This window comes from Neofelis nebulosa, chromosome 4 (assembly GCF_028018385.1).
Source record: "Neofelis nebulosa isolate mNeoNeb1 chromosome 4, mNeoNeb1.pri, whole genome shotgun sequence".
Taxonomy (NCBI): domain Eukaryota; kingdom Metazoa; phylum Chordata; class Mammalia; order Carnivora; family Felidae; genus Neofelis; species Neofelis nebulosa.
Window position 1 is genome coordinate 68,014,172 of NC_080785.1, and position 15,506 is coordinate 68,029,677.

Consider the following 15,506-nt stretch of genomic DNA (forward strand, 5'->3'; position numbering starts at 1 on the left):
CAGCAGGAGGGGCTGATGTTAAAAAGGAAGAGGGAGGGGTGTCTGGGTGGCTCAGTCACTTAAGCGTTCACTTCAGCTCAGGTCATGATTTCACCATTCATGAGTTTGAGCCCCGTGTCAGGCTCTGTGCTGACAGCTCAGAGCCAAGAGCCTGCTTGGGATTCTGTGTCTCTCTCTTTCTGTCTGCCTCTCTCTCTTTCTCTCTCTCTCTCAAAAATAAACATTTAAAAAAAAAAGGAGGGAATTCATAAAGGATTATAGAGCTGAAGACCTAGAGGTGAGAACTAGAGTTCATTGTGTCTATTGGCTTCTATTTTTGTAGTAACATCTGGGGTTGGGTTATTGGATGTGAGAGTGAACATGGAGACTCAGGAGCCTACAAGAGCATGAGGGGGACTTGGAATGGTCTGTATCTGTGGGTTGGCACTTGAGAGCTCCAGAACTTTGGTTTACCCTTGAAGACAAAAGCAGGATGGGTGCCATGACCCAGGCATGATACTTGCTCAGCTACCTGGGTGGAAGCCCTGACTCTGCCTGTACAGCCCTTACCAGGATTTCTCTCAAAGCGCTTGTCATCTCTCTGTGTGTGTCCCCATTTTCTCACAGTTGAGCTGAATTATTTCCAAGGAAAATGATAGCTTGATTCTTAAGAGCTAGTCTTATTTTTCAAGTCTTGACTTGTCTGGTTACAGACCTAAGCCTGTCCTTTTCTACTTGTAATTAAGTTTTTCTTATGAGTTATGTATAGTAATTTCAAGCATCTTAATTATCAGGGCAGTAATTGGGTTTCCCTGTTTTCTGGTTCAAGTCAGTGCCAGTTTCATTGCTTTTAGTGAAGTAATAAGTTCTCTTAGAGAAATGTCCACTGTGCAGCCCACTTTAACTGTTAAATAACCAGGACTCTAATAGCCCAAATTCAGTGGTAGATCTCCAAGTAAATTTCTGTTCAGAAATAGCTCTAGACAGTATCATCCTTGCCATGGGTCCTTTTCTCATTATTGTCAGTGAAGTTGAATTTGACAGGATACAATATTGGTCAGGAATCTTTTGGTTGGAAGTAATAGAAACCCTTCTCTAAGTAGTTTAACTTTAAAATTAGAAAGAAAAGAACATATTGGGTATTGGTCCATGTAACTGAGGACATACAGTGGTGGACTGGCCTCAAATGAGGCTGGATGCAGAGCTTAGACAATGTTGTCAATATTCTGTTTCCAACTCTTGATACTGTGTTGTTCTATGTCCGGCTCTCTCATTCCTGGGAGCCTCAAAACTGTATCTTTAGAACCTGGAGTCTGAGAAAGACACCCTCCTCCTTCCCCCTTCCATATACCAAACTCAGCGAAGCCTCTGGCATGTGCTCATCCCTGAGCCAGTCTCCATGGTCTGAGAAATGAAGGACTCTGGCCAGTCTAGATGAGGGGTGGTGAGGCACTTTATGTAGTATTCACCAGGATCTGGTGGAGAAGGTGTTTCCAGAAAGGGAAAACTGAAGAGGAAGAGGGAAGGGATGCCAAGTTAACAAAACCCACAGAAGTCCACTCAGAACTGTCACACACAACCTAAATAGTTAAAGATTAAGCTTCCCCGGTTTCTGGTTATTTTTTGGAAGGCTTAACGTTTATTATTGTTGCTAATGTTAGTCATGATCTTCCCTGGGTTGACATCTTGATGATGTCAAATCAAATGTCAATTCAAATAAATTGATGATGTCAATTCAAATCAAAGAGTAGTCAGGGTTTGACTTAGCAGAGGGCTGTAAAGTGACTTCAGGAAGAATACGAATAACTTCCAGTGCTTATCTAAAGTCATCCCTTCCTCTAGAGTCTACTCTTTGATTTGAATTGGTCCCAGTAAAACAGGTTTGGTTCCGCAATCAGCTGGTTTCAGTAAGGCCAGAAAGTAAACCAGGAGAAAAGGTTTGGATATTCCAGTCCCAAATGAAAGTAGAATGTATGGAGATTTGTGAAGTTAATATATGTAAAAAGAGTTGACACCAAGCGAGATTGAGAGCCGAAAGGAGGGAGGATGCCTAGTGAGGTGTATGTTAATGGACACAGCCATGCTGTCTGCCTGCATTCACAAATATGGGCTGTCCTACCCTACCCACCTGCCTTTCCACCATGCACAGGTCAAGGTGGATCCTGGCTGCCCACCCTCCTAAAGAACTGTCTCGCAAGCCTATTTACTAAAATGCCATTTCCCTTGTCTTCTCATCACCCACCTACAAGCTACGTCCAGTGCAAATTTCTGTGATAACACAAACAATAAGAATACTTAGACAGTTGTCCAATTAAAGCCGTATTTCGCTACTGTTTTTAAACCACATTGATAAGAGAGTGACTGGACTCCTCCCTTCCTGGATTTATAGCCAGTCTGCTTAGCACATAAGTCCTCTCAGTCAGAACACATTTATATAAAGTGTGGTTGGAAGTAGATCCAGTTAAGCTGACAGATAAGCTTTATGTATTTTTTTAAAAAGCCTTCACTTACTAATTGTCTCATATATTTGAGGAAAACCTGTTAATCTCACTTAATATGACAGTATCAGAATTGCAGTATAGCTCAGAAAATACAAATCACGATTATTCCTTCTCTTCGTGACTTACGTTTGCAGTTCCCATGTGGCAAGTAGGTACCACAGCAAAGCCACAGTTAGTAAGACCATCAGTCTTTGGTGTTCAAAATATGTAGAAAACCCAGTGAAAGGTCTTGTAGGATTTCTGGCTAGTGATGCCCCCATTCTATTTGTATTCCCTGTTAGGTGTTTTGTCAGTGTTCATATTATGAGAATGAATCTCTTCTTTAAAGTCTCCCTTGTGGACAAGCAATGAGATTTAAAGGTGTATTTCCTTTCATCTTCCTGATAATGCTTTGAGGTGGGCATTATTAATATTATCATTTTACAGGTGAAAAATACAAGAGACCCAGAAGAGCTAAGGGTCTTGCTGTAGTCACACAGCAAGTAAAGAATGGCCTCGGGGCTTACCCTCTGGTCTGGTTCTCATTCCAACCCTCCAGGGACTGTGTCTCTGGCCTTCTCTAGGTGGTTCCATAATTTGCCGTTTTCCTGTCATTCTTTCACTGCTGCCCTCAGGCAAACCAGACCCACCTTTCCTCTGCTCTGGCAGAGCCTCGAGGTGGGTTGCATTTAGTTGCAGCAAAGGAGAAAGGAAGCAAGAGGCCTTCCTTGGTCATTGTTGGACTTCCTGACATCTTCTGTTCCTGCCCAAGGCGTGGCAAGTGTCCTCTCCCCATTGTGGATGACAGGGCAGACTCCTGCAGGGTGTGGTGGCTGTGGCTTTAGGGCTTGTTGTATGAAAAGATTTGGGAAGCTATACAAACAAGGAATGAAAACCTCCCACATGCCTTCAATCCTGGCTTTGTTTCCTGTCTGAGAAATGTTTTGGTGGTAAATTTGCTTTTATATTAAGGAAAGAACAAAACCCTAGAGTTTTTAATGGAAATCCTACTGATGCCCAGAAACTGGACTTGCTTTGGAGGAAGGGGCATGAATGACAGTGGGACTAGAAATTGAATTCTGGAATTTAAGAGAGACTATGATGAGAATCATTTATGGTTTGATAAACTTTTTCTTAAATGTAGCCATCACCCAGTGTGCTCCATCCCAGCCACCCCCTGTATTTGCTCCCAAAAGCTTGGGCCCTGGGTGGTAATGTGTTTTGTGCTCTGTTACTTTGATCAGCTTGCCTGGGCCCAGTGGCGGGGACCCTAGAACCCGAGGGTGCTGACAAAGATGACCTGCTTCTGTTGAGTGAGATCTTCAATGCTTCCTCCCTGGACGAGGGTGAGTTCAGCAAAGAGTGGGCTGCCGTGTTTGGAGACGGCCGGCCGAAGGAGCCAGTGCCCACTGTGGCCGCCGGAGAGCCAGACCCCAGACCCCAGGCAGGCTCAGGATTCCTTCCTTCACAGCTTTTAGACCAAAACATGAAAGACTTACAGGCCTCACTCCAAGGTACGTACCACGGGGATTGAAACAGGGTTTGTTGTTGTGTGCTCGTTCTTTATTTTTAATCCAAAAGCCTCTTTCTACCTTCTTTGTCTTTTTTTTCATGTTTTCTGGGTTGTATTTTATATCCAGTGTCTTTTTAGTTGAAATCTCAGAGTCCTATCCCAGCTTTAAGATAGGTTGCTTCTCATAATTTTCTTGCTTTTCATAATTTTCTTGTCATGTTCATGTTTCCTTTTAATGACAGGTTAGAGAGGTGGCTCTCAATCTTACAGTCTTGCTCTCATTTTAGATTTTTGCAGGGCATACCGTAGAGAATCTTCCCGGTTGTGACCCTATTGGCTTTGGCCAATTCTGCCTAGCCAGTTCTCCACATTTCTATAGACATGTCGTCTTTCTAGGTGCCAAGTAACACCACGCTGGGCTTCTTAACTCTTTGCACATCGAATTTTATCTTGCTTCTTGCTGTCTTTCCATCCTGGCTCACTGCAACGCTGAGGATGCTGTCAGTTCAGCTGCTCCTGTTCTGCCTAAACCACGGGGCTCAGCAGCCCCATGTGCCTTGGCCACAGACGAAATACAGTTTCCACACTGATCATCTGTGGCTGGCAACATTGGTCAGGGTGCAGGGCAGCACACTGGTTGAGAACTGCCAGCATGAGGAGCGCATTGATTTAGAGGGCAAAATTAAACTCAGATTGAAATTGAAATTTTAAAGTTTGAGTTTCTAAACAGACCTTGGGAAGGAGACTATTTTCTAGTATTTCGACACCGTTTTCCTCCTTTCATGTCGCTTTAATTGTAAGACAGGAATCACTATTAAGAAGTTCTCAAGTTGTTTTGGTTTTTGCATGAATTTAGGCTATCTCCTTAATAAGTGTTTATCTGGCACTTAAAGCTGAGAACAAACAGCAGAACTGGAATGATTAAGTAATTATGAGCTATTAAAAAAAAACCTCAGGTCTTTGGAGATGAGATCATGGACACAGCAAGAGTTGGTGGGCAAGACCAAAAAAAGGTGTTCCCTCTTTTTTTTTTTTTTTTTTTTTAAATGAAATACATGATTCCTTTTATCCTCTTCTGGGAGTCTCATTTTGTAGCCATGTCATTTTTTTTTTTTTTTTTCAGTAACAGAGTTAGAGATAGGAGAGATACATGGAATCCAAAAATACTACACCCTGAGTTTCACCTCTGGGTTTCGCCATCTCTTTCGCTGGAGCCCCAGATGAGCACCAGTGACTTGAGTTTCACCCCCACCCACCTGCGGGGGAGGTGCCAACAAGCTGTGGGAGAGCTGGAAGCCCAGAGCCAGGATATACCTCTCAGATCTTGGGGCTGCTGGAGACTCTCCAGCTGTGCTGCAGGATGAACCCGATTCAGGCCCCCAGCTGTGGAGACACTAGGACCTCTGATGCCCAGAGGAATGGTGGTGGCATTGCTCTCACTTAGCTGGGGTTGCTGAGTGTCATTCACTTGTGAGTGGCCCCCACTGACAGCTGAGAAGTCAGAGCTCCATGCCTTTTTCCTGAGCAGGTAGGGTGAGAAGATCTCAGCTCAGGGGCCACAGCCCTGGAACTATGCCTGAGAGCTAGGACCAGAGCAGTGGCCATGGACTTGGCACTTTAGCCTTGTCCCAAGTCCAAGGAAACAGCACAAAAGCACACTTGGGTCTAAGAAGGGAGGTGTTCTGGGGCACCTGCGTGGCTCAGTCATTTGAGTGTCTGACTCTTGGTTTTGTCTCGGGTCATGATCTCACAGTTTTGTGGGATCGAGCCCCGTGTTGGACTCTGCCCTGGCAGCGTGGAGCCTGCTTGGGAGTGTCTCTCTCCCTCTCTCTGCCATTCCCCCACTCACACTGTCTCTGTTTCTTTCAAAAAATTTAAAAAAAGGAGGGAGGTGTTCTGACAGTGAAAAATGCAAGCTCATTTTGGAAAGAGGTCTTCTTATACTGGTAGAGAGGTACTACTACCAAGGCAGGCCATTATTTCTCAAGCAAGCAAAATCTAACTTGATGTTGCCACCCTACTAGCTTCTTAGCAAGTTTCTCATTCAACAGAGATTGGTTGGGTCCTTCTGGGTGCCAGGCACTGGGGATTCATATGAAAACATAACAGACAAGGCTTCTGCCTTCCTGGAACTAACATTCTAATGAAGAAGAGGTAATGAACAATAAACATAATAAAGAAAAATCACATAGTGGGTTAGAAAGTGATTGGTATGATGAGGAAAAGGAAAGCTAGAACCAGGGGATAGAGACTGTTAGGTGGAGAGCAGGGTAGGTCAGGCTGCAGAACTAAATAGGATTCTCATTGAGATGAGATCTGAGCAGATTTGCAGGAGATGAGACAATCGGCCATGTGGAGATGCAGACAGAGGGAACCCATGTGCCATTGCCCAAGGGAGGACACCCCTGGCATGCCCAAGGGTCGGCAGGAAGAGCACTGTCTAAGTGAGGCAGGGAGGCAGAAGCTAGGCCACACAGGGCGTCCTAGCCTTTGGAACAACCTGGGCCTTTTTTTTTTTAGCCCAAGTGAAATTGGGAACCATCACAGCATCTTGGACCAACAATGGGTATGATCTGATTTACCATTTAAAGGGATCATCCTGGCTGCTAAAAGTTTCCTTTTCTCTGCTGGTGTTCTATGAAGACCAATGTTAAAGGAGTTGTTTTGTCACCTCTGAGTTATCCTGTTGCCTTTGCATGCCAACAGCCATCAATTGAATGTCTACGGAACTTAAAGTGACAGAAAAAAAAAAAAAAAAAGTGGAACCTAAGTGTTTGAAAGAGGAAGCTCATTCAGCCTCTCTCACACCTATGGACTCCCAGCAGGTACTTCCAGAATTCCATCACTGGTGCTGCCTGAATTCAAGGAACCTTCAAAACAGATGTGGTACAAATAAAGAACAGCCCCCCCTGCTTTGATGATTGATCATGTAATCCAGTTACAACCACAGTCTATGCTTTTATGAGGACTTTCACCCTAAAAAAGAGGAAAAGATGAATATTGGCTGTAGATTTTTTTTTATTACGTCCATCGTCTAGAAAATGCATCTATATACATGAACTGCAAAAGCATCTAAGTAACTGTTAAACTTCTGACACCTCGTATTGGAACTGCTTCCCCTGATTATCCAGATCATCTCAAAACCCAAATTAAATAAACAACTGAAAAGTCAAACACAACATGGAGTACAAAGGCCCATTGGCATGTTGGCTTAGTGAAAGAAGCAGTGGTAGAGAGTTGACGTAACCTAATCCTCACCACACCCTTCCTAGTCAGGTACTATCATCATCTCCATCATAGAGCCCAGGAAACTGAGGAACAGAGCAGCTACGTAATTTGCCTGAGATCATACATCTGATAGGAGAGAGAGAGATAGTGAACCTGAGCCATCTGCCTCCAGAGTCTGTGCCTTTCACCTTTCCCTTCTGGCTGCCTCTCTGTACCAAGTCTTTGATGGCAAATGTGACTCCTCAGTGGGTTCCTTCAGGCCTCTCCGTGGATGCTTCCAGAGGAGCAGGACTTATAATATGATTAGCCTGGCCCTGGGTGTCCTGGACACACACACAGACCAAGGACAGGTGGTTGCCATGAAGGAGGAATGTGCATGTGGGGATGCAGGGTCCCTGTCAACCACAAAAATCAGATGATGTTCCAGAATAGAATATTTGAAATCGAGATTGTCTATAGAATCTTCGCCTGTGCTAGCAGCCACCCACATCTTCCCTGAAGCGCATTCCTGCTCAGTCTCAACCACCGCTGTCCTGGTTCTCTGTGAGATCCAGGTGGGGTTGCAGCCTCAGGGTCAGAGTGTCATGAGAACTTCGGGAATGCTCCAGGCTTGGGGGGTAGCAAACTCTGCTCTTCCACAGGCTGCATTTCCCTCTCACTCTCCCCTCCTCCCTTCTCCTTCACCTCTTCTGTCTTCTCCCCTCCTTATCTCCCCATCTTCCTCTGCCTCCCTCCCTCCTTTCTTTGTCCTCTTTCCTCATCCATTCCCCTGTGCTCTGGGGAGCAGAAAGGAAGGGGGATTTAGTAAGATAACAATTGCATTTTCCTCTGCTCCCCACCTCAACTTCAAGCTCTGGGAGAGCCAAACAAAGCAACTTACATTTAGGATTAAGTTGGGCTGAACGTTTGAAAGAGGAGTTAATTTTATGTAGGATTTCTAAGAGTTTCTGAAGTTACCAGCATAATAGGGGCTGGAATTTCCTGTGTCATACAGGGAGGAGAAAATAGTGCCTTCCTAAGGCCTCTTAAAGTGAATAGGAGGAGAGCTAGCCAGAGGGGGTTGCCCAAGGTAGAGATGAGGTGAGGCTGATAAGCCTCATTTGACATTCTTCTCCATTCTCCACCAATATCCCAAATTTAATTTAGAAATAGACACCGATACTGAAAAGACTACCATCTGCTCAAAATAAATCCACCAGGACATCTTGTGATTTAGGATTCTGCAAACCAAAGTTAGGAGTTTTGTTCCACATTCTCACAGATGTACAGCCCTGTGTTCCTTCTGGATATTCTTTTGTTTTATACCATGCCTAGGTGCTATTGCCATCTGGGTGGGTTTCTATTTAAGGCTAATGTAATGCCAGGCTTTGCATTATCTCAAATTCACCTTTCCTCAAACTGAGCTCGCCTCTTGCCATTCCTGGCTTAGCCTGGTTCCAGATAACGTATTTCTGGGGCTCAAAGGATATGAAGGAGAAGACTGTGGCGTGCAGTTAGAGTTTAATGCAGTGGTACTTTCAACACAAGCCAGTGGAATTTTTGTTCCATCAAAGAAGCAGCTTGTTGAGGAGCATCTGTAGGTCTTGGATATGTGCAGAATTTAAGTGCCTCCTTTAATCCATGGAAGGGGCCTTGATGACCATCTATTCCACCCCCATTTAGTATATGAGGAAATCAGGGATTCCCACATAGGTCTTGTGACTTGCCAAGTTGTTGGAGTTTTATATCCATCATTATATAATTTCTCAACTCCTCAGATTGGCTTACAAGGTCCTTTAGGACCTGACCCCAGTCCCACTGCTGCCTACACTCCCCACACCTTTACTTAGCATAACTTAACAACATTGTTTTGCTGGAGAAACATGTATTATGTCAGTAAGCTGGACTCCAGCCATATCGAACTTGAGTGAGCCTGGCTCTACCCACCACTGGGCTCTGGTACGCATTCTCGCTCCTCCTTAGAGCACGTCACCCACCTACACACCCATGATGCTTGCTTTCCCTGGTTAAGTTCTCATCCTTCTGGTTCTCAGCTTCAATGTCATTTCATACATGGAGCCTTCCCTGACTTCCTCTTCCTCCCAGCAGTCCAGGTTAGATGTTTCTGCCTCCTTTCCCTTTGCACCCGGTATACTCACTCATTCCCATTCTCTCACGTCATTTTAAGATCGGTCTAATTTTCTGTCTCTTGCTTTTGGTTGTCATGGGCAGGGCCCATGTTTGTGTTGCTCACCATCATATTTCCAGAACATGGCTGAGTGCCTGGAATACAGTAGATGTTCAAAGAAGACTGGGTGGATGGAGGGATGACAAGAAGGGAGGGAGAGAGCAGCAGACATTGAATCACTAGATTAAAAGAAAACAACCCTCAGCTAATCTCAGGGGTTGTTCCTCATGCTTGCTGAGCTGGACTAAAATTCAGTTTCGGCTTAGATTTATTGATGGCCTGCTCTCTAGCCTCTCTACTCTCTCGTTTCACCTACAAGATCCTATCTTATTCAACAACAACCACCTATGAGGCAGGAATTTTTACCCACCCTTTGCAGAGATGGAAATTGGGGCTCAGTACGGGAAATATGGATGGCTGGGTGGTGCTTGGCCACCATGGCTGTGGTGTTCCCACTTTCCCTTTCCCTGCCAACCCCACCCCAGAGCCCCCCCCACGCTATGATCATCAACCCAGCCTGGGCTTTTGCTCTCCCAGCTAGTGAAATTACATTCATGGTAAAGTGCTCCTCTGGATGGTGTTATTTTGGCTTCACTTGCTGCTCTAGCTGGCCAGTGTTATTTCTGGCTGATTTATATTTTCCCTTATGTAAGTAAAGGGGGCAGGATTGCTCCAATAAAATTTTATATGTGTTTCCTGCAAATGGGTAGCACAGTTGACATATCAAAGGAACTGTGAGCTAGGATAATCATTTTGCTCACAGAGCTCTCAGCTCTTGCTCTGCGGCCCCCACCCTTCACCACCCTCTCCTGACACAATTACTCTGAGATGGGGAGACATCTTTCTAGCCACACCTTCATGTTAAAAACGCCTCAGCCAGCTAACACCAACTAGAGAAGAGTTGATGGCAATTACAGGAATATTAGCTACACGAAGTTCTCTTTAAATAGCATTTTTTTTTCCTGACAAAAGCCAAGACATTTGAAATCTGGCTTGGCATTCCATCCATAATTACCCTCATTGCACCCCTCCCCTAAATAATTCCCAAAGTGATATGAGTGAGGGTGACATTGCAGCTGAGTTTCTATTTTCTTTTCTTTCTGTTTTAGCCAGTGTCCCAGCCATACTATTTTCTCCCCCTCATGCACATAAGTGCGTTAGACTTCTGCTTAATAGCTGTTCTGAGGGAACAATATGACTTGGCAGACTGGCTGTTGCTTCTGCTCCACACTGTGGGACAAGAGAATAGAGACAGCCTGTGTCTTTGTGAAAACTCTGAGGTATGTTGTCCCCATCATCTTAGACTCCAATGAGGGGATGTCATTAGACTCATCGTCCTTCGTTTCCTCTGCTCCAGAGAAGCCCCCAAATCCATAGATTCTAGATGTTGCCTGTATGATCATGAGTGTTTAGGTGAGCAATATTCCAAAACCCACAGTTACAAATGAATCCAATTAACAGACATGTATTGTCTTTATAAAGGAATATGCCATTATAATCCAATAGGCTTGAAAAATGATTTATATTTCTGGTACTTTTAAAATATGATTTGATACACAGACATTTTATTTATTTATAACTTTTCGGGAACATGCCCATTACATAAAGTGAGGGGAGCTCGGTTTTGACATGTAGATTTATTTCTGCCTCCTTTAGGAATGTGTTCCATTTTATACTCTAAAAAATACAATGCTTCCAACCTGCCTCGCTTTTTGAGTGTTCTCTGCAGCCATTTAAAAAAAATGACTGTTGTGCATATTTTTGAAATCGAAAAATTATCTCATTGAGTTCCCACTGTATTGAATAGCATATAGAGACCAGGGAGGGTTGACTTCTGTACCTCTGATTTGGCTTTGCTCTGGGCCGGTTCAGGTTCTCTCTGAATGTGTGGATCTCCTTGAACTCAGAGAGCTTGACAGAACTGAAGAGCTTAAAGCTGCAGGACCTGAGGAAGTAGGGTTCTGAGACAGACCCCTCTGTTTCCTAGGAGAGCCTCTGCCTTTGTCTGGCTCTGGCCTCAACCAAGATGACCTGATCCTGATGGAGATAGTGACCCTTGTGCAGCCTCCTTGGAGACCGCCTATAACAGTGCTTCCCAAACTTGCACTTATAATCACTGGGGAGTTGTTAAAACAGTTTCCTGGGCTTTACCCCTAGGGATTCTGATTCACTGGGTCAGGGTTGGCCCTGGGAACTTGCATTTCTAGCCAGCTTACAGGTGATACCCATGCTGCTGGTGTGGGCACCACACTTTGAGAACCACTACTCTTAAGAGGTTAAGGCCATCCTTGCTGGGGGTGCGGGGAAGGGTCCTTGGGCTCTGCTGAGCACAGGTGGGTCTTGAGTACATTTGGTGTTGGGGAGAGGATTGTAGGGGAAAAGGGTAAAAGTCACCCAGTTACATTCTACCTCTTTCAGCTTTATTTGGCATACTTATGGAATCACGATTTTAACTTTCCACATTTGCCACTGTTTTATGTGATTTGCGTTTAAAAGGAATGCTCATGGGCCAGTTATCTAGGAACTAGGGAGGTTGTGTTACTCCTGGATTACACTGAATACTGGTCATTTCTTAAAACTGCTTTTTTTGAACTGTAATTTACATACCATAAAAACCAGCCATTGTAAAAGAATGGTTCAAGGATTTCTGGTAAATTTATATTGTGCAATTAACACTATAGTCCAGTGTTAGAACATTTCCATTATCCTAGAAAGCTCCCTCAAAATCTGGTGCTTTTGATGGCTTATGAATTATGTTAACTACATATTCAAGTACCTTTCCAATGAATAATAATACTTTTAAAAACCCTCTATGTGTTTGCATTGTTTTAGAACCAATAGATAGGTCAAAGGCCTCCTGTTTTATTTGTCATTGGTTAGTCTTCTCGGAGAAGTCTGTATGTCACTTGTCTAAAATGAAATAATTCAGCCAGTGAGTATTATAGCATCTACTATGCCAAGCATTGCTTTGCTGTATCTTAAAATAATGCTTTATAAGTGTACTTCTTATGGTTTAAGACTATTCCCTAATAGTTTATCCTAATTCAACAGCCATTGTGTGCCAGGCAGCACAGTACAGGATGTAAAGATGATTAATACATGGTCCTATCTCCAAGAGGCTCACAACTCTAGGAGGTGACACAAAATTGCAAACTAATAAACAGAGTAAGAGTTGCTAATGACATCTCCTATTACACATCTTAGACTAGTGGCAGGGGAAATGAGCAGCATTAAATGCTATCATTTTTGTGGCATATACTCATTGACTTTTCTTGCTCCAGAAATTGGTTTCACTGCCCCAGCTGAACTGTGCCATCCAAACATGTTGTCTTATGAGGGCCTTATAGGAGACAAAACCTTTTCCAGAGAAAACACTGTAAGCCGAGCATCCCAGTAAAAGGATACAATTTTAACAATGATGGACCCGACAGTGATACATCATCTGATGGTCTGTGTTTCATGGTGAGAATCAAGAATGGACTTAGTCCACAAACACCTTCCTATGCTGCATTAGGTATTTTGGAGCACATTGAAGAAGGAATTTCTTCTCTCACTAAGAAGACAGGACTTAAACATACCAAGAATTAAAGCAGATGTGCAAAGGAGTATATGGTAAAGTTCTAAATTAAATGTGAGCCATGCCAAAACATCTAGGGAAACTAGGTGTGCCTCTCCCCAAGCAGGACTGCCGGATGTTAAGTTTACATTAGAAGCAGGAAGAGCACAGGGGGCATTACAGAATGTTGGGTTACACAAGCCAAGTGCCATTGTAAGGACATGGCAGCAAGTTGGGGGAGGGGGCTTTCTTTCCCCTCATAAACTTGGACTAGACTACCATTTATTTATCTGTATTAACTAAACTTCTCAGATTAGCTGGATACAAAATAAATCAGCTGGATCATAATGAAGTGGAGAAGACCCACAGTTTATTAGTTATATCACTATATTTACTATTGTTCACTTTTTTTATTGTTCACTTTTTTTTTTTTTTTTAAGCTTTCTCCATTTATGACAGAAAAACAAGGCACTTGATTTCCTTGGAATGCTATGGATAATCTTTGGTGTGACCATGAAATGATGTTACTTGAGAAGAAAAATGGGCATAGAGCTAAAAAAAAAAAAAAAGTTTCAACGTTAACGATTTCACAATTTTTTCCAAAATCCAATTTTTTCCCTAATTTTCCATACTTATGAATTAGGTATGATTATATATATATATATATATATATATATATATATATATATACACACACACACATACTGTCCCATAAAATATACCCCAGGTATGAAGAACATGGCAGAAGGGTCTTGTCACCCTTTTCCCTTTCTTTGGAGGCCACTATGGGTGAGACCGTGTGTGTGCCCAGTGCCTGGTAGGGCAGTGTGCCTGTTCTTCCCTCGACCTAACAACCTCTGGTTTTGAACATTAGGCTGGTCAGAGAACAATGTCAATCCTCCTCCTACTCCATGGCCAGCACCACAGGCAAGCAGTCCAAATGACAACAGCCCTGCAATGAAAGGTAATATAGTGTTTTATTCCCTGGAAATGACAATTGCCTTCCTTTCAACTAGCCTAACACTATTTTCTGTCTTTCCTTTACTAATTTCTATTTGAGCACCTAGGGTACAAAGCATGGGCTGCAAGGGTGGAGAGTTTTACATGATCCTAGGAATTATGTTCTTTTATTCTGGCCCAGTGTCCCAACTAATAATTCCCCTTATTAAACCAAAGGAGGAGGAACCAAATAACCTCTCCCCATGTGATTGTGTGCTGACCAAGATTGAATGGTTCCAGCAAGGTAGGAAAGGCCAGTGAAGTTTGCTGTCTTTTACTGAAACTACCATTGCCTCCACCTAACAAAGAGCCAGGTTTACTTAGCTGTCAGAGGAGGGCCTTTCAAGCTTGTGGGACTGTTCTTTTCTGAGACAGGTCCCCAAAGAGAACCTGTGCTTGACTGAAGATCTCTGTATTTGCAGCTGTCTCTCCCTTTGGTCATCAGCCACTTTCCGTGTTAACCACAGGAAGTTGCAGGGAGTGTCTTTATCATCCAGAAGCATTCCCAGGATGTTCTTGTAGGTATTGTGCAAACAGTTGCACCTGGTTTCCCAAACTCTGGCAGTAGAGGTCTAGGGAAGGTGAGGGCTGCACCAAAGTACAGTCACCTGACTCCTCCTAGCAAGGCCACAGCTACCCTCTGAGGCCGCCCTACACCTTTGGGAGGTTAGGAGGAAAAGAGGAAGTGGATGTAGTGATGTAGTGTATTTTTGCTGGAGATCTCTTTAAGAGATCTTGATATTCCCTATCAAGAATCGAGATGGCTAATCCTCTTTAAATCAGTCTTGCCCCATACAGTTTGCTGTGTGGACTCCTACATGACTAAACGTTGAGTTGGTTACTCCCTTTTTAAAAATTATTCCCCACTCCACTCCCCAACCAACCTATATTGAGATCTCTTGGGTCTCAGTTTATCGTATCAAACTAAGCCAAGTGTTCTGCAGGTTGATTGTACATGGAGATCAATTAATGTTACACAATAACTTGCCTCTTGCCAGTGAGCATTGCTTGTAGTCATTTTATCTCTGTAATGGATGTGTTGATTATCTCATGATAAAGTAATATACCTATGAGAGATTATGGGGAAAAACAAAAGACAAGAATCAGAACTATACCATGATTGGCACCTTATCTTAACATTTCAGTGCCATTTTCGTGAAAAGACCAAAGGCCTTGTTGCTGTAGGATAAGCCCACAACCACTGTCCTGTTCCTCTGGCATAACCTTGTAGCAGCCTGTCCCACCAGTATTTTACGAGACTCTTCCAGCCAGATGGCAAGCACATTCCTTGTTGCTCTCAGCTAGAAGGATAACCTGTCAGACGTTTTCTTCGTGCTTTTGATACTCCCACCTGTTGGGGAAAGGGAAAAAAGCCTGGGTCGTCCAAGCCAATGAACTTCGATCCTCATGTGGAATGATTTATATAAAGAGGCCCCAACTTGTGTAGAAATCACTTGCATGAGGCACTCTTTTGAAAATACTCTCCTCATCTGGAAAATAATTTGGCTCTGTAATTGTGGCATTCGGGAAGTTAGGGCGGGTGGTTCAGTTAAAGAACAGCTGAAGGGAGCATCCATAGATGGT

The 15,506-nt window shown here is 43.6% G+C and overlaps 1 protein-coding gene across 23 annotated transcripts in view; it reads left to right on the plus strand.

Annotated features, from left to right (window-relative positions):
- ICA1 (islet cell autoantigen 1) overlaps positions 1–15,506 on the plus strand; it is a 154,672-nt gene that overhangs the window by 132,271 nt on the left and 6,895 nt on the right. For 12 of the 23 annotated variants that reach the window (XM_058728715.1, XM_058728709.1, XM_058728710.1 and 9 more), the window contains 2 exons: positions 3,704–3,973; positions 13,798–13,887. The exons of 1 other annotated variant lie outside the window; for it this stretch is intronic. In XM_058728715.1, coding sequence (XP_058584698.1) covers positions 3,704–3,973; positions 13,798–13,887 — 360 coding nt within the window. 10 more of the 23 variants (XM_058728724.1, XM_058728722.1, XM_058728713.1 and 7 more) reach the window with 8 other exon arrangements.